The following is a 19892-nucleotide window of genomic DNA, read 5'->3' on the forward strand; positions in this document are numbered from 1 at the left end:
ACTAGGGATATGAAATTTTGGTTGTACACCACTTGTATGTGCCGGATACCATTGTGTCAAATTTTTTCTGAAATTAACTTTAAAAGTACTAAGTAAGATCATGAGATATAGCAATATATGTTTAAACTAACTTATATTTTGGTTGTACACCACTTGTATGTGCCGGATACCATTGTGTCAAATTTTTTCTGAAATTAACTTTAAAAGTACTAAGTAAGATCATTTGTTTTTGCATAATATAATGCCAATATGGTTTCTTTTGATTTTATTTCATTTATAAGCAAATCAGATTTACCCAAAAACTCCACTCCATAAGCGTTCATTTGCTAAATTAAAAAGTGACAATGGCTAGTCTGTTCCTTTCTCAAAATCAAGTTTTTTCCAGTGTTTTTCTAAATCCATCAAAGAGTTGATATTAGACCACCAAAGTTATATATGATATGAAGATACCATATGTGATTCTAAATGATGTATATTAATCGAAAAAATATATTCCTGTAAAGAAAAAAATAAGTTTTTATTAATTTGGAGGATTAGCCAATTGATAGAACTCTCAGAAAAAATTGAGAACTTTTTAATCCTCGTAGTGCACCCTTAAGTGAAAAGGTCGCAATTAAATTCAAGAACAATGATCAATAATAGGCATTTTAAAATATTATAAATCATTACCCTTATTTATATTATTACTTTTTTTTCGAAGATATCTAAAGCTTGCTATATGAAATATAGGAGAAAGGGACAGACTAGCCCATTGTCACTTTTTAATTTAGCAAATGAACGCTTATGGAGTGGAGTTTTTGGGTAAATCTGATTTGCTTATAAATGAAATAAAATCAAAAGAAACCATATTGGCATTATATAGGGTGTCCAAAGGTGTGTTTAGCACAAACCTGAATACTGCGAATAGAAATAAACAAGTTACATATATATAAAGTTTATTTAAATATAATCACCATTGGATTCAATCACGCGTTCGCAGCGATCGATCCAGGCTTGAAAGACACGCTTTAAATCATCATGAGAAAATTGCTCAAATTGCTCTCTTACAAAATTTTCAAGATCATCTGGACTCGCGAATTCGCGTCCTTCAGCTCTCTTTTTTAGCGTGCCGAATAAATAAAAGTCAGAGGGTGCAATATCAGGTGAATAAATTGGGTTTGGAACAACTTTGACATTGTTTTCCACCAAGTAATTCATTACCTTATGACTTTTGTGAACTCTTGAATTATCAAAATGAATTGCAAACTTTTGTTTTTGTTGTTTGGATTTCTCAAACTCATCAGAATTGATAATTTGAGTAAAACATTGTCAATTAGATACTGAGCATTCATCGTATTAGGTTTTTGAAGAATATCAATTGCGATGATGCCATTCACGCCCCAAAAAACCGACAACATCATCATTGGTGTGTCAATTTTTTTCTTCGGGAATGTTTTGCGGATTTTCATCCTTCGGGATCCACATGATTTTGGCTTCTGTTGCATAGTGAAACCAAGACTCGTCCCCTGTTACTAAAAAGCGAAACTTCTTGGATTGATATGCACCCAATATAGAGAGGAGCTCTTTCGAAGATTGGACTCTAGATTTTTTTTGAACTGAATTAAGGTTGTGCGGAACCCAACGTGTATACGCTAGTTTGTAGTTCAAATAATTGTGCAGATAATAACTGACTGTTGTACGTGGTATCTTTGTCATCTCCTCTATCCTTCTGAGTGATGCTCTTGGGTCTTCATCTAGCGCTTGAAGAATTGCTTTGATTTTTCTTTGATCCGGCGATTTTTTGTCAATTTTTATGATGGGCGCCTTTTTGTTCATGAAGTGATACATCCTAACATGATACGTTACAGTGGAATAGCTAGGAGCATCCATACCGAAGCATTTTACCAATGTCTCGTAGATTTTTTTACAGTCTTTGCATTTTTTTGCAAGAGCGAGGATGTTTTCTTTATGATTCATTAAAAAAATGAAAAAAATCCCGCCAAAATTTCCCGCGAAACCGCCTCTTGTCTCAAAATTCATTTTATATCCCGGCATGGCGCCAAAATACAACTTACTCATCATATACATATATTCATATTTTTATTATATATTTATAATCAGCATATATCTCCTTTAATAGTCTCATATAGAGCGCTGTGCTAAACGCACCTTTGGACACCCTATATTATGCAAAAACAAATGATCTTACTTAGTACTTTTAAAGTTAATTTCAGAAAAAATTTGACACAATGGTATCCGGCACATACAAGTGGTGTACAACCAAAATTTCATATCCCTAGTTTTACATTTATGTTTAGTTTTATTTCACCTAATTTTCAAAGATCATAATTGAATTAGATGGCCAAGCTATTCAAAACACGACCAAGCTTATCAAAATAAGACCAATATATTCAAAATTCTTTATTCTTTCAAATCATTTCATTTTAATGCAGATCCAAGATCACGAACTCACATATATCGAGTTGCTTAAGTATCGAGTGCAACAAGAAATCCAAGCAGGTTGTAGTTATTCATATAAAACTAGGAAAGAAAGAAATCAAATCCAATTTAATTGTAAGTGGCCGAATTGTCCATGTCGCTTCCTTGTTGATACACTTCCCGATGACAAGTACCACATACGAAAATGTATTAACACCCACAATCATTCTGCCCCTTTTCCAAACAAATCACAACAAATTACATCATATTTTTATAGATCTTATTTAACAAGATATTTTGAATCAAATCAAGACCGTGTTTACGCACAATTAAGGTGTTTCAAAGATCTTAATATCCCATTTGATAGTGGGATCATTCCGGAAATGTTTCAACAATCTACAGATGCTTTAAAAAAGTTTTCTAAACGCCTTCATGCAATCAATACCCGTTTCTCAGCGGATGATGTTACATCTCTTGCAATTTTTGTCGACATGGTTAAGAGTCATTCTCCAGATGATCTCATCGAGTTTATTCACGAGCCAGATCGTATGATTTTCTATTACGCCCCATTCGAAGCAAATGCTTTTTCACATCAAATACAAACTTATCACATTGATTCCACTTATAAGCTCTTGCGCTCTCGCATACCATTTTATGCCGTCACTGGCAAATTCGCGGAATCAATTGTTTTTCCGTTTTTGTATTTTTTCGTTTGGCCCGACACAAGTGAAAATATACAAGTTTGTCTCACAGCATATTTTGGCTCCATCAATCGCGAACCATCTTATTTTTCAATGGACTGCGCACCTCAAATCACAAATGCTGTTGAAACAGCCATCCCCTTATGCCAGATCATTTGGTGTGGCGTTCATGTGTTGCGCGCTGTCATGAGAAAGGCTGAAAAGTTTCAAGATCGTTCCAACTTCGAAACTTTCTATAACTTAATGAAGTTATTGGTCTTTGGTTCTGAAGAGGAAGAAATTGATCATGATGAAGTTTACAACAATTTAGAAGAAATTTTAAATGAGGAACCTGCTGCCCGTGAATACTTTGACCAACAGTGGCGCCATCATCTTGACAGGTGGATGCTTCGCTATAGAAATGAAGGAGATGGAACAAACAACATCTCGGAATCACATTTCAAGGTTTTGAAGCACCAGTACTTCCCAGAAAGGCGAAATCTTCGACTCGATGAACTTGTCATCGAGTTATATTCCAGTGTTGTTCCTTCATTCCTGATTAAGTTGCAAATTAAAGGTCTGGATTCAGAGAGAAGTGTTAAAGTTATCAAAAAAGTCACAAGAGATTTCGAAGAAATGACACAATTAAGGATGGGCACTCATAGGCTCCTGACAGCATAAAAATGTTATTATCTCACAATATAAAAGGAATCATAGGAATCTACAACTATATCTATATTGTTGGAAGACTTCTTAATGTATCATGCATATAAGTTATATCAATAACTCCATTATGTTATATGATTGTAATCATATTTTCGTTTCATGTTCAAAAACATTAAAATCATACTAACTATATGAGTATTATATTTAGGAAGCTGATATATAGATATGATAAAATGCTAGGTTTTGTGATTAAGAATATATACTTATCTTTTAGAAAATAATACTTTTATAAAAAATTATATCTTATATAATCTAAAAATTTTGGACAATTAAAAAACATTAATTAAAAATAGAAGGTGAAAGTGTTTATTCAAAGAAGGTGCAAGATTATGATGTTTTGAGGGTGAAATAAATTTAATAATTATTTATGTGATTTAAGAGTAATACGATCATCGGTAGCTTGAAGACCTCTCTTTATAGCTCTTAATGCCGCAAACTTTTTTTGAACTTGCTTTGAATTTTTGAATGCTTTGATTAAATCTTTTGTTGTATCATACATTCTGAAATATCTGTTCATCATTTCTGGCATTGTTGGTAAATTTAACCTGTATCTTATTGCTACAATCGTTTCAAACATACTTTCATTGAAATGCAATATTGTGACTGCCATCCTAATTGGCCAAGAAGCATGCCAATTAATATTTTTATTAGCAAGCATTGCTTTGATATGGTTTATCGATTCAACTACTTGAGTTGAATGAATCTTTTTTACCATATCAAAGATTTTTACGGTATCTTCGAGGAATTTTTTAAGTGTTTTTATAGCAGTTTTATTTTTTGCATATTTCCATGGTTTAATCATCTTGCATTTTTCAGGATCTGGACAAAATTTATGATTTCCGGCATAATGTTTAGCGGAATTCAACCATAAAAACTTCTTTGTTTTAATTGACATATGTGTGTCATTGAGAAGTTGCCTAAGCCAACGCAATAAATTCTTTGAAATGCTAGATAAGATTCTGAATTCTGGCAGTTTGAGCTTTTTCTGTATATTGTTAAGAAAATGTCCAGGATCTCTGTATTCTCTGATACCTTTGAACGTATTTTTGATTGTAGAAACAATTTTGACATCGCCATCATGCACAAAAAAATTTACACGTTTTTCATTATTCCAACGCTTCAGCATTCTTTTTAAGCCTTCAAATTCCATTTCATTTGATTTTCCGTTGAAATTACCTTTGAAATTTTTAAAATTTAGATATCACTTCCCAATCTACAATTTTTTTGAGTTTCTCTTCTACAAATTGTACATAGCAAAACATTGCATTTCTTCTCTGACTCCAAGAACCGTCAAACAAAAGTCCCGAACATTTTCTCATTCGAGATTTCCAATAATTAACAGATTCTCTGGCAACTTCTATGATAACACGACCAACCTTTTCTTGGACTCGATGAAATGTAGCTTCTGACGGAACTTTGATGTTATTCAGCATGAATTGAAATTCTGATTGGCAAAATGTAGCGCCGCTCAATAATACAGATAGCACAAATTCAACAGTGTTGACGACATATGGCTCTACCCTATTTTTCGCGCTTTGAACTAAGTTCTTTATACGCTTTGCAACTGCTTTTGTTCGCCGCGGCATGAAAAATGAAGAATAACTTGACGGTTTCTTGAACAAATGGTCGCACATTCAAATATTGTGATGTACGATCAGGATAAAAGAATGTTGTTGCCGTGAATTTAGAAAATAGCAAAATTTCAATTTACGCAATCGAGATATAACTTGATCGTTTGAGCGATAACCATGGCACCCATAGTATTAATGAAAGTACTCATACTTACAATTATTTTCTCCCATAGGAATATTGTTCAATATACTTCACCTATAGAGGAAATCTCGAAATAAAATCGAATTTTTTCAAAAATTACAAAAATCAATTTTTTACAAAGATGTTCGAAAAATAACATTATATACGCATCAAATCAAAGCATTATATGGAGCATTATAATTCTATATATGATTGTCCATCTTGCTGTTGTGCTATTTTTTTTAAACAATAATTTCATTGTTGAAATTAAATTTGCAATTTCAGTAAAAATTGCGACCCATCATTTTGAATATAATTGAATTAATACATTTATTGTAAGAATATTATATACCAAATATTAGACTTCCACATGAATCCTGGTATGATATTATAAGTATTGCAAAATTAGAAAAAAATATGCTCATGATATACTAAAATTCATGTTTCAAGGTTAACTTATAAATAAAATAAGTTCGAGAAATGCATCACTAAATATTTGAGCTTGTGCACTATAATGCTATATAATAGTCTTCACTGTTTTTAATATATTGACTTTGCTAGACTTGATTTTTTTCATCACCCTAATGAGTGCCCATCCTTAAAAAAGTCGAATGCATCAGTATGCTTGAAGCTGTTCAGAAAGGTCTGAAAAATGATACACTTGATCCCAACATTGTTTACTCAACATTAAAAATATTATTGCAAAGAAAACATTTGATTTAATAAACATTTAATTTATTATAATTAATTTTTTATTAAAGTATAGTAAAAAATGCTATAAATAAATTATTATATTTTATTAAAATGTGACTTTTAATAGTAAGTGAATAAAATAAATCCGGAATTGGGAAAGAAATAAGGTTAATTAAAAATAATGAAAATTACAAGTTTAAGGTTAATGAAAAAGTGACAATGGGCGAGTTTGTCCCCCACTCTGCAGGTCATGAAATTTTTGGGCCTTTTTTAGGTTCTTGAAAAACGAGTTTTTTTTGAAAATAAATTGCATAAATAGCATCATCATATATGTACCAATGATATGGTGTTTCGTACCGAAATGGCTAACAAAAAAGTGACAGAAAACCTTAAATTGCGCGGCAATTTTAATTAAAAAATAAACATTAATTTTTGTGATTGATATTATGCATTTTATTTATATTATATAAGATTTAAATTTAGGGGAAAAATTGGAAAAAAAATAAGATTGGAAGTCTTTAGGTAAGAAGGAAGAAGATATATAGTGTACCTATATACCTCTTGCCCTTTCATTCTAAGTAGAAATGGGAGAAACTTTGTCCGCATCATAAGTTATGCGGACAAAGTTTCTCCGATTTCTAATGGGAATTGCAGGCTATGAGGCACTGATATATAATCAGTACCTCATAGCCTACAATTCCCTTTATTAGACTTCCAAACTTTGAGTTAATGTCAAGACATTAACTCAAAGTTTGGAAAACTTCTCGTAAGAATCAATCGTCAAAAACCTCGATTGCAGTTATATTCATTGTGTTAAATTTGATTTATTTTGAAATTTTTATAAATTAAATTTTATAACATAAAGCGTTATGAATTAGTATTTCCATATGAATTTTATCTCGAAAATAGTAATTCTATCCAGTTATATTTCGGTTAATTTTGGAAATTTCTAGGAATACTTTAAGATAGTATGATTATATATAACTCTGCCTTCATGATTTATTTTAGCTTTCGCGCAAATATCAGTTAACTTAACTCCATTATTTGATTTTGTGATGGCTTCACAAAGCCAATCAATATCAATCTCTTCTGGAGAATGTCTTCTCATCTAGAATATTTTCAATACTTTACATACAAACATTTTTATTTCTAAAAAACTTTTTAATTTTTTCTAGGATATATGAATGAAAATAGTTAGAACAAGATTTTGAAGCTCAAAACATTAAAAATTATTAAAGATTTGTATAATATGATTAAAAATGGGAAATAATATGAGGCAATATAAAGGAATATGAATATTAAATAAATATATCTAAATAGAAAGAATCAGAAAAATCAAATTATTGGCGCCAAAAATGTCACCTTTTTGGTGAGCCATTTCGGTATGAGATATGTACCAATGATATAGTAAAAAGAAAAATCATGGCTCTCGATCAAAATAATGAGAAAAATAAACATGCTAAAATTTTTTTGAAAATCAAGTTTTTTCCAGTGTTTTTCTAAATCCATCAAAGAGTTGATATTAGACCACCAAAGTTATATATGATATGAAGATACCATATGGAGTGGGGGACAAACTCGCCCATTGTCACTTTTTCATTAACCTTAAACTTGTAATTTTCATTATTTTTAATTAACCTTATTTCTTTCCCAATTCCGGATTTATTTTATTCACTTACTATTAAAAGTCACATTTTAATAAAATATAATAATTTATTTATAGCATTTTTTACTATACTTTAATAAAAAATTAATTATAATAAATTAAATGTTTATTAAATCAAATGTTTTCTTTGCAATAATATTTTTAATGTTGAGTAAACAATGTTGGGATCAAGTGTATCATTTTTCAGACCTTTCTGAACAGCTTCAAGCATACTGATGCATTCGACTTTTTTAAATTGTGTCATTTCTTCGAAATCTCTTGTGACTTTTTTGATAACTTTAACACTTCTCTCTGAATCCAGACCTTTAATTTGCAACTTAATCAGGAATGAAGGAACAACACTGGAATATAACTCGATGACAAGTTCATCGAGTCGAAGATTTCGCCTTTCTGGGAAGTACTGGTGCTTCAAAACCTTGAAATGTGATTCCGAGATGTTGTTTGTTCCATCTCCTTCATTTCTATAGCGAAGCATCCACCTGTCAAGATGATGGCGCCACTGTTGGTCAAAGTATTCACGGGCAGCAGGTTCCTCATTTAAAATTTCTTCTAAATTGTTGTAAACTTCATCATGATCAATTTCTTCCTCTTCAGAACCAAAGACCAATAACTTCATTAAGTTATAGAAAGTTTCGAAGTTGGAACGATCTTGAAACTTTTCAGCCTTTCTCATGACAGCGCGCAACACATGAACGCCACACCAAATGATCTGGCATAAGGGGATGGCTGTTTCAACAGCATTTGTGATTTGAGGTGCGCAGTCCATTGAAAAATAAGATGGTTCGCGATTGATGGAGCCAAAATATGCTGTGAGACAAACTTGTATATTTTCACTTGTGTCGGGCCAAACGAAAAAATACAAAAACGGAAAAACAATTGATTCCGCGAATTTGCCAGTGACGGCATAAAATGGTATGCGAGAGCGCAAGAGCTTATAAGTGGAATCAATGTGATAAGTTTGTATTTGATGTGAAAAAGCATTTGCTTCGAATGGGGCGTAATAGAAAATCATACGATCTGGCTCGTGAATAAACTCGATGAGATCATCTGGAGAATGACTCTTAACCATGTCGACAAAAATTGCAAGAGATGTAACATCATCCGCTGAGAAACGGGTATTGATTGCATGAAGGCGTTTAGAAAACTTTTTTAAAGCATCTGTAGATTGTTGAAACATTTCCGGAATGATCCCACTATCAAATGGGATATTAAGATCTTTGAAACACCTTAATTGTGCGTAAACACGGTCTTGATTTGATTCAAAATATCTTGTTAAATAAGATCTATAAAAATATGATGTAATTTGTTGTGATTTGTTTGGAAAAGGGCAGAATGATTGTGGGTGTTAATACATTTTCGTATGTGGTACTTGTCATCGGGAAGTGTATCAACAAGGAAGCGACATGGACAATTCGGCCACTTACAATTAAATTGGATTTGATTTCTTTCTTTCCTAGTTTTATATGAATAACTACAACCTGCTTGGATTTCTTGTTGCACTCGATACTTAAGCAACTCGATATATGTGAGTTCGTGATCTTGGATCTGCATTAAAATGAAATGATTTGAAAGAATAAAGAATTTTGAATATATTGGTCTTATTTTGATAAGCTTGGTCGTGTTTTGAATAGCTTGGCCATCTAATTCAATTATGATCTTTGAAAATTAGGTGAAATAAAACTAAACATAAATGTAAAACTAGGGATATGAAATTTTGGTTGTACACCACTTGTATGTGCCGGATACCATTGTGTCAAATTTTTTCTGAAATTAACTTTAAAAGTACTAAGTAAGATCATGAGATATAGCAATATATGTTTAAACTAACTTATATTTTGGTTGTACACCACTTGTATGTGCCGGATACCATTGTGTCAAATTTTTTCTGAAATTAACTTTAAAAGTACTAAGTAAGATCATGAGATATAGCAATATATGTTTAAACTAACTTATATTTTGGTTGTACACCACTTGTATGTGCCGGATACCATTGTGTCAAATTTTTTCTGAAATTAACTTTAAAAGTACTAAGTAAGATCATTTGTTTTTGCATAATATAATGCCAATATGGTTTCTTTTGATTTTATTTCATTTATAAGCAAATCAGATTTACCCAAAAACTCCACTCCATAAGCGTTCATTTGCTAAATTAAAAAGTGACAATGGGCTAGTCTGTTCCTTTCTCAAAATCAAGTTTTTTCCAGTGTTTTTCTAAATCCATCAAAGAGTTGATATTAGACCACCAAAGTTATATATGATATGAAGATACCATATGTGATTCTAAATGATGTATATTAATCGAAAAAATATATTCCTGTAAAGAAAAAAATAAGTTTTTATTAATTTGGAGGATTAGCCAATTGATAGAACTCTCAGAAAAAATTGAGAACTTTTTAATCCTCGTAGTGCACCCTTAAGTGAAAAGGTCGCAATTAAATTCAAGAACAATGATCAATAATAGGCATTTTAAAATATTATAAATCATTACCCTTATTTATATTATTACTTTTTTTTCGAAGATATCTAAAGCTTGCTATATGAAATATAGGAGAAAGGGACAGACTAGCCCATTGTCACTTTTTAATTTAGCAAATGAACGCTTATGGAGTGGAGTTTTTGGGTAAATCTGATTTGCTTATAAATGAAATAAAATCAAAAGAAACCATATTGGCATTATATAGGGTGTCCAAAGGTGTGTTTAGCACAAACCTGAATACTGCGAATAGAAATAAACAAGTTACATATATATAAAGTTTATTTAAATATAATCACCATTGGATTCAATCACGCGTTCGCAGCGATCGATCCAGGCTTGAAAGACACGCTTTAAATCATCATGAGAAAATTGCTCAAATTGCTCTCTTACAAAATTTTCAAGATCATCTGGACTCGCGAATTCGCGTCCTTCAGCTCTCTTTTTTAGCGTGCCGAATAAATAAAAGTCAGAGGGTGCAATATCAGGTGAATAAATTGGGTTTGGAACAACTTTGACATTGTTTTCCACCAAGTAATTCATTACCTTATGACTTTTGTGAACTCTTGAATTATCAAAATGAATTGCAAACTTTTGTTTTTGTTGTTTGGATTTCTCAAACTCATCAGAATTGATAATTTGAGTAAGAACATTGTCAATTAGATACTGAGCATTCATCGTATTAGGTTTTTGAAGAATATCAATTGCGATGATGCCATTCACGCCCCAAAAAACCGACAACATCATCATTGGTGTGTCAATTTTTTTTTCGGGAATGTTTGCGGATTTTCATCCTTCGGGATCCACATGATTTTGGCTTCTGTTGCATAGTGAAACCAAGACTCGTCCCCTGTTACTAAAAAGCGAAACTTCTTGGATTGATATGCACCCAATATAGAGAGGAGCTCTTTCGAAGATTGGACTCTAGATTTTTTTTGAACTGAATTAAGGTTGTGCGGAACCCAACGTGTATACGCTAGTTTGTAGTTCAAATAATTGTGCAGATAATAACTGACTGTTGTACGTGGTATCTTTGTCATCTCCTCTATCCTTCTGAGTGATGCTCTTGGGTCTTCATCTAGCGCTTGAAGAATTGCTTTGATTTTTCTTTGATCCGGCGATTTTTTGTCAATTTTTATGATGGGCGCCTTTTTGTTCATGAAGTGATACATCCTAACATGATACGTTACAGTGGAATAGCTAGGAGCATCCATACCGAAGCATTTTACCAATGTCTCGTAGATTTTTTTACAGTCTTTGCATTTTTTTGCAAGAGCGAGGATGTTTTCTTTATGATTCATTAAAAAAATGAAAAAAATCCCGCCAAAATTTCCCGCGAAACCGCCTCTTGTCTCAAAATTCATTTTATATCCCGGCATGGCGCCAAAATACAACTTACTCATCATATACATATATTCATATTTTTTATTATATATTTATAATCAGCATATATCTCCTTTAATAGTCTCATATAGAGCGCTGTGCTAAACGCACCTTTGGACACCCTATATTATGCAAAAACAAATGATCTTACTTAGTACTTTTAAAGTTAATTTCAGAAAAAATTTGACACAATGGTATCCGGCACATACAAGTGGTGTACAACCAAAATTTCATATCCCTAGTTTTACATTTATGTTTAGTTTTATTTCACCTAATTTTCAAAGATCATAATTGAATTAGATGGCCAAGCTATTCAAAACACGACCAAGCTTATCAAAATAAGACCAATATATTCAAAATTCTTTATTCTTTCAAATCATTTCATTTTAATGCAGATCCAAGATCACGAACTCACATATATCGAGTTGCTTAAGTATCGAGTGCAACAAGAAATCCAAGCAGGTTGTAGTTATTCATATAAAACTAGGAAAGAAAGAAATCAAATCCAATTTAATTGTAAGTGGCCGAATTGTCCATGTCGCTTCCTTGTTGATACACTTCCCGATGACAAGTACCACATACGAAAATGTATTAACACCCACAATCATTCTGCCCCTTTTCCAAACAAATCACAACAAATTACATCATATTTTTATAGATCTTATTTAACAAGATATTTTGAATCAAATCAAGACCGTGTTTACGCACAATTAAGGTGTTTCAAAGATCTTAATATCCCATTTGATAGTGGGATCATTCCGGAAATGTTTCAACAATCTACAGATGCTTTAAAAAAGTTTTCTAAACGCCTTCATGCAATCAATACCCGTTTCTCAGCGGATGATGTTACATCTCTTGCAATTTTTGTCGACATGGTTAAGAGTCATTCTCCAGATGATCTCATCGAGTTTATTCACGAGCCAGATCGTATGATTTTCTATTACGCCCCATTCGAAGCAAATGCTTTTTCACATCAAATACAAACTTATCACATTGATTCCACTTATAAGCTCTTGCGCTCTCGCATACCATTTTATGCCGTCACTGGCAAATTCGCGGAATCAATTGTTTTTCCGTTTTTGTATTTTTTCGTTTGGCCCGACACAAGTGAAAATATACAAGTTTGTCTCACAGCATATTTTGGCTCCATCAATCGCGAACCATCTTATTTTTCAATGGACTGCGCACCTCAAATCACAAATGCTGTTGAAACAGCCATCCCCTTATGCCAGATCATTTGGTGTGGCGTTCATGTGTTGCGCGCTGTCATGAGAAAGGCTGAAAAGTTTCAAGATCGTTCCAACTTCGAAACTTTCTATAACTTAATGAAGTTATTGGTCTTTGGTTCTGAAGAGGAAGAAATTGATCATGATGAAGTTTACAACAATTTAGAAGAAATTTTAAATGAGGAACCTGCTGCCCGTGAATACTTTGACCAACAGTGGCGCCATCATCTTGACAGGTGGATGCTTCGCTATAGAAATGAAGGAGATGGAACAAACAACATCTCGGAATCACATTTCAAGGTTTTGAAGCACCAGTACTTCCCAGAAAGGCGAAATCTTCGACTCGATGAACTTGTCATCGAGTTATATTCCAGTGTTGTTCCTTCATTCCTGATTAAGTTGCAAATTAAAGGTCTGGATTCAGAGAGAAGTGTTAAAGTTATCAAAAAAGTCACAAGAGATTTCGAAGAAATGACACAATTTAAGGATGGGCACTCATAGGCTCCTGACAGCATAAAAATGTTATTATCTCACAATATAAAAGGAATCATAGGAATCTACAACTATATCTATATTGTTGGAAGACTTCTTAATGTATCATCCATATAAGTTATATCAATAACTCCATTATGTTATATGATTGTAATCATATTTTCGTTTCATGTTCAAAAACATTAAAATCATACTAACTATATGAGTATTATATTTAGGAAGCTGATATATAGATATGATAAAATGCTAGGTTTTGTGATTAAGAATATATACTTATCTTTTAGAAAATAATACTTTTATAAAAAATTATATCTTATATAATCTAAAAATTTTGGACAATTAAAAAACATTAATTAAAAATAGAAGGTGAAAGTGTTTATTCAAAGAAGGTGCAAGATTATGATGTTTTGAGGGTGAAATAAATTTAATAATTATTTATGTGATTTAAGAGTAATACGATCATCGGTAGCTTGAAGACCTCTCTTTATAGCTCTTAATGCCGCAAACTTTTTTTGAACTTGCTTTGAATTTTTGAATGCTTTGATTAAATCTTTTGTTGTATCATACATTCTGAAATATCTGTTCATCATTTCTGGCATTGTTGGTAAATTTAACCTGTATCTTATTGCTACAATCGTTTCAAACATACTTTCATTGAAATGCAATATTGTGACTGCCATCCTAATTGGCCAAGAAGCATGCCAATTAATATTTTTATTAGCAAGCATTGCTTTGATATGGTTTATCGATTCAACTACTTGAGTTGAATGAATCTTTTTTACCATATCAAAGATTTTTACGGTATCTTCGAGGAATTTTTTAAGTGTTTTTATAGCAGTTTTATTTTTTGCATATTTCCATGGTTTAATCATCTTGCATTTTTCAGGATCTGGACAAAATTTATGATTTCCGGCATAATGTTTAGCGGAATTCAACCATAAAAACTTCTTTGTTTTAATTGACATATGTGTGTCATTGAGAAGTTGCCTAAGCCAACGCAATAAATTCTTTGAAATGCTAGATAAGATTCTGAATTCTGGCAGTTTGAGCTTTTTCTGTATATTGTTAAGAAAATGTCCAGGATCTCTGTATTCTCTGATACCTTTGAACGTATTTTGATTGTAGAAACAATTTTGACATCGCCATCATGCACAAAAAAATTTACACGTTTTTCATTATTCCAACGCTTCAGCATTCTTTTTAAGCCTTCAAATTCCATTTCATTTGATTTTCCGTTGAAATTACCTTTGAAATTTTTAAAATATTTAGATATCACTTCCCAATCTACAATTTTTTTGAGTTTCTCTTCTACAAATTGTACATAGCAAAACATTGCATTTCTTCTCTGACTCCAAGAACCGTCAAACAAAAGTCCCGAACATTTTCTCATTCGAGATTTCCAATAATTAACAGATTCTCTGGCAACTTCTATGATAACACGACCAACCTTTTCTTGGACTCGATGAAATGTAGCTTCTGACGGAACTTTGATGTTATTCAGCATGAATTGAAATTCTGATTGGCAAAATGTAGCGCCGCTCAATAATACAGATAGCACAAATTCAACAGTGTTGACGACATATGGCTCTACCCTATTTTTCGCGCTTTGAACTAAGTTCTTTATACGCTTTGCAACTGCTTTTTGTTCGCCGCGGCATGAAAAATGAAGAATAACTTGACGGTTTCTTGAACAAATGGTCGCACATTCAAATATTGTGATGTACGATCAGGATAAAAGAATGTTGTTGCCGTGAATTTAGAAAAATAGCAAAATTTCAATTTACGCAATCGAGATATAACTTGATCGTTTGAGCGATAACCATGCACCCATAGTATTATTGAAAGTACTCATACTTACAATTATTTTCTCCCATAGGAATATTGTTCAATATACTTCACCTATAGAGGAACTCGAAATAAAATCGAATTTTTCAAAAAATTACAAAAATCAATTTTTTACAAAGATGTTCGAAAAATAACATTATATACGCATCAAATCAAAGCATTATATGGAGCATTATAATTCTATATATGATTGTCCATCTTGCTGTTGTGCTATTTTTTTAAAACAATAATTTCATTGTTGAAATTAAATTTGCAATTTCAGTAAAAATTGTGACCCATCATTTGAATATAATTGAATTAATACATTTATTGTCAGAATATTATATACCAAATATTAGACTTCCACATGAATCCTGGTATGATATTATAAGTATTGCAAAATTAGAAAAAAATGCTCATGATATACTAAAATTCATGTTTCAAGGTTAACTTATAAATAAAATAAGTTCGAGAAATGCATCACTAAATATTTGAGCTTGTGCACTATAATGCTATATAATAGTCTTCACTGTTTTTAATATATTGACTTTGCTAGACTTGATTTTTTCATCACCCTAATGAGTGCCCATCCTTAAAAAAGTCGAATGCATCAGTATGCTTGAAGCTGTTCAGAAAGGTCTGAAAAATGATACACTTGATCCCAACATTGTTTACTCAACATTAAAAATATTATTGCAAAGAAAACATTTGATTTAATAAACATTTAATTTATATAATTAATTTTATTAAAGTATAGTAAAAAATGCTATAAATAAATTATTATATTTTATTAAAATGTGACTTTTAATAGTAAGTGAATAAAATAAATCCGGAATTGGGAAAGAAATAAGGTTAATTAAAATAATGAAAATTACAAGTTTAAGGTTAATGAAAAAGTGACAATGGCGAGTTTGTCCCCCACTCTGCAGGTCATGAAATTTTTGGGCCTTTTTAGGTTCTTGAAAAACGAGTTTTTTTTGAAAATAAATTGCATAAATAGCATCATCATATATGTACCAATGATATGGTGTTTCGTACCGAAATGGCTAACAAAAAAGTGACAGAAAACCTTAAATTGCGCGGCAATTTTAATTAAAAAATAAACATTAATTTGATTGTGATATTATGCATTTTATTTTATATATAATTTAAATTTAGGGGAAAAATTGGAAAAAAAATAAGATTGGAAGTCTTTAGGTAAGAAGGAAAGGGCAAGAGATATATAGTGTACCTATATACCTCTTGCCCTTTCATTCTAAGTAGAAATGGGAGAAACTTTGTCCGCATCATAAGTTATGCGGACAAAGTTTCTCCGATTTCTAATGGGAATTGCAGGCTATGAGGCACTGATATATAATCAGTACCTCATAGCCTACAATTCCCTTTATTAGACTTCCAAACTTTGAGTTAATGTCAAGACATTAACTCAAAGTTTGGAAAACTTCTCGTAAGAATCAATCGTCAAAAACCTCGATTGCAGTTATATTCATTGTGTTAAATTTGATTTATTTTGAAATTTTTATAAATTAAATTTTATATAACATAAAGCGTTATGAATTAGTATTTCCATATGAATTTTATCTCGAAAATAGTAATTCTATCCAGTTATATTTCGGTTAATTTTGGAAATTTCTAGGAATACTTTAAGATAGTATGATTATATATAACTCTCCTTTCATGATTTATTTTAGCTTTCGCGCAAATATCAGTTAACTTAACTCCATTATTTGATTTGTGATGGCTTCACAAAGCCAATCAATATCAATCTCTTCTGGAATGTCTTCTCATCTAGAATATTTTCAATACTTACATACAAACATTTTTATTTCTAAAAAAACTTTTTAATTTTTTCTAGGATATATGAATGAAAATAGTTAGAACAAGATTTTGAAGCTCAAAACATTAAAAATTATTAAAGATTTGTATAATATGATTAAAAAATGGAAATAATATGAGGCAATATAAAGGAATATGAATATTAAATAAATATATCTAAATAGAAAGAATCAGAAAAATCAAATTATTGGCGCCAAAAATGTCACCTTTTTGGTGAGCCATTTCGGTATGAGATATGTACCAATGATATAGTAAAAAGAAAAATCATGGCTCTCGATCAAAATAATGAGAAAAATAAACATGCTAAAATTTTTTTGAAAATCAAGTTTTTTCCAGTGTTTTTCTAAATCCATCAAAGAGTTGATATTAGACCACCAAAGTTATATATGATATGAAGATACCATATGGAGTGGGGGACAAACTCGCCCATTGTCACTTTTTCATTAACCTTAAACTTGTAATTTTCATTATTTTTAATTAACCTTATTTCTTTCCCAATTCCGGATTTATTTTATTCACTTACTATTAAAAGTCACATTTTAATAAAATATAATAATTTATTTATAGCATTTTTTACTATACTTTAATAAAAAATTAATTATAATAAATTAAATGTTTATTAAATCAAATGTTTTCTTTGCAATAATATTTTTAATGTTGAGTAAACAATGTTGGGATCAAGTGTATCATTTTTCAGACCTTTCTGAACAGCTTCAAGCATACTGATGCATTCGACTTTTTTAAATTGTGTCATTTCTTCGAAATCTCTTGTGACTTTTTTGATAACTTTAACACTTCTCTCTGAATCCAGACCTTTAATTTGCAACTTAATCAGGAATGAAGGAACAACACTGGAATATAACTCGATGACAAGTTCATCGAGTCGAAGATTTCGCCTTTCTGGGAAGTACTGGTGCTTCAAAACCTTGAAATGTGATTCCGAGATGTTGTTTGTTCCATCTCCTTCATTTCTATAGCGAAGCATCCACCTGTCAAGATGATGGCGCCACTGTTGGTCAAAGTATTCACGGGCAGCAGGTTCCTCATTTAAAATTTCTTCTAAATTGTTGTAAACTTCATCATGATCAATTTCTTCCTCTTCAGAACCAAAGACCAATAACTTCATTAAGTTATAGAAAGTTTCGAAGTTGGAACGATCTTGAAACTTTTCAGCCTTTCTCATGACAGCGCGCAACACATGAACGCCACACCAAATGATCTGGCATAAGGGGATGGCTGTTTCAACAGCATTTGTGATTTGAGGTGCGCAGTCCATTGAAAAATAAGATGGTTCGCGATTGATGGAGCCAAAATATGCTGTGAGACAAACTTGTATATTTTCACTTGTGTCGGGCCAAACGAAAAAATACAAAAACGGAAAAACAATTGATTCCGCGAATTTGCCAGTGACGGCATAAAATGGTATGCGAGAGCGCAAGAGCTTATAAGTGGAATCAATGTGATAAGTTTGTATTTGATGTGAAAAAGCATTTGCTTCGAATGGGGCGTAATAGAAAATCATACGATCTGGCTCGTGAATAAACTCGATGAGATCATCTGGAGAATGACTCTTAACCATGTCGACAAAAATTGCAAGAGATGTAACATCATCCGCTGAGAAACGGGTATTGATTGCATGAAGGCGTTTAGAAAACTTTTTTAAAGCATCTGTAGATTGTTGAAACATTTCCGGAATGATCCCACTATCAAATGGGATATTAAGATCTTTGAAACACCTTAATTGTGCGTAAACACGGTCTTGATTTGATTCAAAATATCTTGTTAAATAAGATCTATAAAAATATGATGTAATTTGTTGTGATTTGTTTGGAAAAGGGGCAGAATGATTGTGGGTGTTAATACATTTTCGTATGTGGTACTTGTCATCGGGAAGTGTATCAACAAGGAAGCGACATGGACAATTCGGCCACTTACAATTAAATTGGATTTGATTTCTTTCTTTCCTAGTTTTATATGAATAACTACAACCTGCTTGGATTTCTTGTTGCACTCGATACTTAAGCAACTCGATATATGTGAGTTCGTGATCTTGGATCTGCATTAAAATGAAATGATTTGAAAGAATAAAGAATTTTGAATATATTGGTCTTATTTTGATAAGCTTGGTCGTGTTTTGAATAGCTTGGCCATCTAATTCAATTATGATCTTTGAAAATTAGGTGAAATAAAACTAAACATAAATGTAAAACTAGGGATATGAAATTTTGGTTGTACACCACTTGTATGTGCCGGATACCATTGTGTCAAATTTTTTCTGAAATTAACTTTAAAAGTACTAAGTAAGATCATGAGATATAGCAATATATGTTTAAACTAACTTATATTTTGGTTGTACACCACTTGTATGTGCCGGATACCATTGTGTCAAATTTTTTCTGAAATTAACTTTAAAAGTACTAAGTAAGATCATTTGTTTTTGCATAATATAATGCCAATATGGTTTCTTTTGATTTTATTTCATTTATAAGCAAATCAGATTTACCCAAAAACTCCACTCCATAAGCGTTCATTTGCTAAATTAAAAAGTGACAATGGGCTAGTCTGTTCCTTTCTCAAAATCAAGTTTTTTCCAGTGTTTTTCTAAATCCATCAAAGAGTTGATATTAGACCACCAAAGTTATATATGATATGAAGATACCATATGTGATTCTAAATGATGTATATTAATCGAAAAAATATATTCCTGTAAAGAAAAAAATAAG

The 19892-nt window shown here is 31.5% G+C and overlaps 4 protein-coding genes and 2 pseudogenes across 6 annotated transcripts, besides 28 other annotated features; 1 reads left to right on the forward strand and 5 right to left on the reverse strand.

The window, feature by feature from the left end:
• Positions 1 to 366: part of a mobile genetic element that runs on past the window's edge.
• Positions 330 to 366: a terminal%2Cinverted (terminal inverted repeat of MuDR-5_TvMULE4 transposon ID:TVAGG3_0114190).
• Positions 367 to 729: 363 nt separating this feature from the next.
• Positions 730 to 767: a terminal%2Cinverted (terminal inverted repeat of MuDR-5_TvMULE4 transposon ID:TVAGG3_0114200).
• Positions 730 to 860: a mobile genetic element.
• Positions 860 to 887: a terminal%2Cinverted (terminal inverted repeat of Mariner transposon ID:TVAGG3_0114210).
• Positions 860 to 2162: a mobile genetic element.
• TVAGG3_0114220 lies at positions 940 to 2067 on the reverse strand (annotated as a pseudogene). The gene has a single exon. A coding segment is annotated over exon 1 (1128 nt).
• Positions 2135 to 2162: a terminal%2Cinverted (terminal inverted repeat of Mariner transposon ID:TVAGG3_0114210).
• Positions 2161 to 3745: a mobile genetic element.
• Positions 3746 to 3747: 2 nt separating this feature from the next.
• Positions 3748 to 6174: a mobile genetic element.
• Positions 6175 to 6511: a mobile genetic element.
• Positions 6474 to 6511: a terminal%2Cinverted (terminal inverted repeat of MuDR-5/MuDR-7_TvMULE4 transposon ID:TVAGG3_0114260).
• Positions 6512 to 6804: 293 nt separating this feature from the next.
• Positions 6805 to 7043: a mobile genetic element.
• Positions 7044 to 7832: 789 nt separating this feature from the next.
• Positions 7833 to 7870: a terminal%2Cinverted (terminal inverted repeat of MuDR-5_TvMULE4 transposon ID:TVAGG3_0114280).
• Positions 7833 to 10120: a mobile genetic element.
• TVAGG3_0114290 (MULE transposase domain-containing protein) lies at positions 8045 to 8608 on the reverse strand (the record flags this gene model as incomplete). Its single annotated transcript, XM_051223271.1, has 1 exon — positions 8045 to 8608. The coding sequence occupies one exon, from the start codon at positions 8606 to 8608 to the stop codon at positions 8045 to 8047; it is 564 nt and encodes a 187-aa protein (XP_051108257.1).
• Positions 10083 to 10120: a terminal%2Cinverted (terminal inverted repeat of MuDR-5_TvMULE4 transposon ID:TVAGG3_0114280).
• A 363-nt stretch (positions 10121 to 10483) lies between these two features.
• Positions 10484 to 10521: a terminal%2Cinverted (terminal inverted repeat of MuDR-5_TvMULE4 transposon ID:TVAGG3_0114300).
• Positions 10484 to 10614: a mobile genetic element.
• Positions 10614 to 10641: a terminal%2Cinverted (terminal inverted repeat of Mariner transposon ID:TVAGG3_0114310).
• Positions 10614 to 11916: a mobile genetic element.
• TVAGG3_0114320 lies at positions 10694 to 11820 on the reverse strand (annotated as a pseudogene). Its single transcript has one exon. A coding segment is annotated over exon 1 (1127 nt).
• Positions 11889 to 11916: a terminal%2Cinverted (terminal inverted repeat of Mariner transposon ID:TVAGG3_0114310).
• Positions 11915 to 13502: a mobile genetic element.
• TVAGG3_0114350 (MULE transposase domain-containing protein) lies at positions 12967 to 13492 on the forward strand (the record flags this gene model as incomplete). Its single annotated transcript, XM_051223272.1, has 1 exon — positions 12967 to 13492. A coding segment is annotated over one exon (526 nt), but the record flags the coding sequence as incomplete, so codon positions are not given.
• Positions 13503 to 15925: a mobile genetic element.
• TVAGG3_0114370 (uncharacterized protein) lies at positions 13941 to 14294 on the reverse strand (the record flags this gene model as incomplete). Its single annotated transcript, XM_051223273.1, has 1 exon — positions 13941 to 14294. The coding sequence occupies one exon, from the start codon at positions 14292 to 14294 to the stop codon at positions 13941 to 13943; it is 354 nt and encodes a 117-aa protein (XP_051108259.1).
• Positions 15926 to 16257: a mobile genetic element.
• Positions 16221 to 16257: a terminal%2Cinverted (terminal inverted repeat of MuDR-5/MuDR-7_TvMULE4 transposon ID:TVAGG3_0114380).
• A 277-nt stretch (positions 16258 to 16534) lies between these two features.
• Positions 16535 to 16741: a mobile genetic element.
• Positions 16742 to 17576: 835 nt separating this feature from the next.
• Positions 17577 to 17614: a terminal%2Cinverted (terminal inverted repeat of MuDR-5_TvMULE4 transposon ID:TVAGG3_0114400).
• Positions 17577 to 19744: a mobile genetic element.
• Positions 17789 to 19231, reverse strand: TVAGG3_0114410 (MULE transposase domain-containing protein; the record flags this gene model as incomplete). The annotated part of the gene is made up of 1 exon (XM_001301685.2): positions 17789 to 19231. One exon carries the CDS (start codon positions 19229 to 19231, stop codon positions 17789 to 17791), a length of 1443 nt encoding a protein of 480 aa, XP_001301686.2.
• Positions 19707 to 19744: a terminal%2Cinverted (terminal inverted repeat of MuDR-5_TvMULE4 transposon ID:TVAGG3_0114400).
• Positions 19745 to 19892: the final 148 nt, after the last annotated feature.

The sequence above is a fragment of the Trichomonas vaginalis genome, chromosome IV, assembly GCF_026262505.1.
Source record: "Trichomonas vaginalis G3 chromosome IV, whole genome shotgun sequence".
Lineage (NCBI taxonomy): Eukaryota > Parabasalia > Trichomonadida > Trichomonadidae > Trichomonas > Trichomonas vaginalis.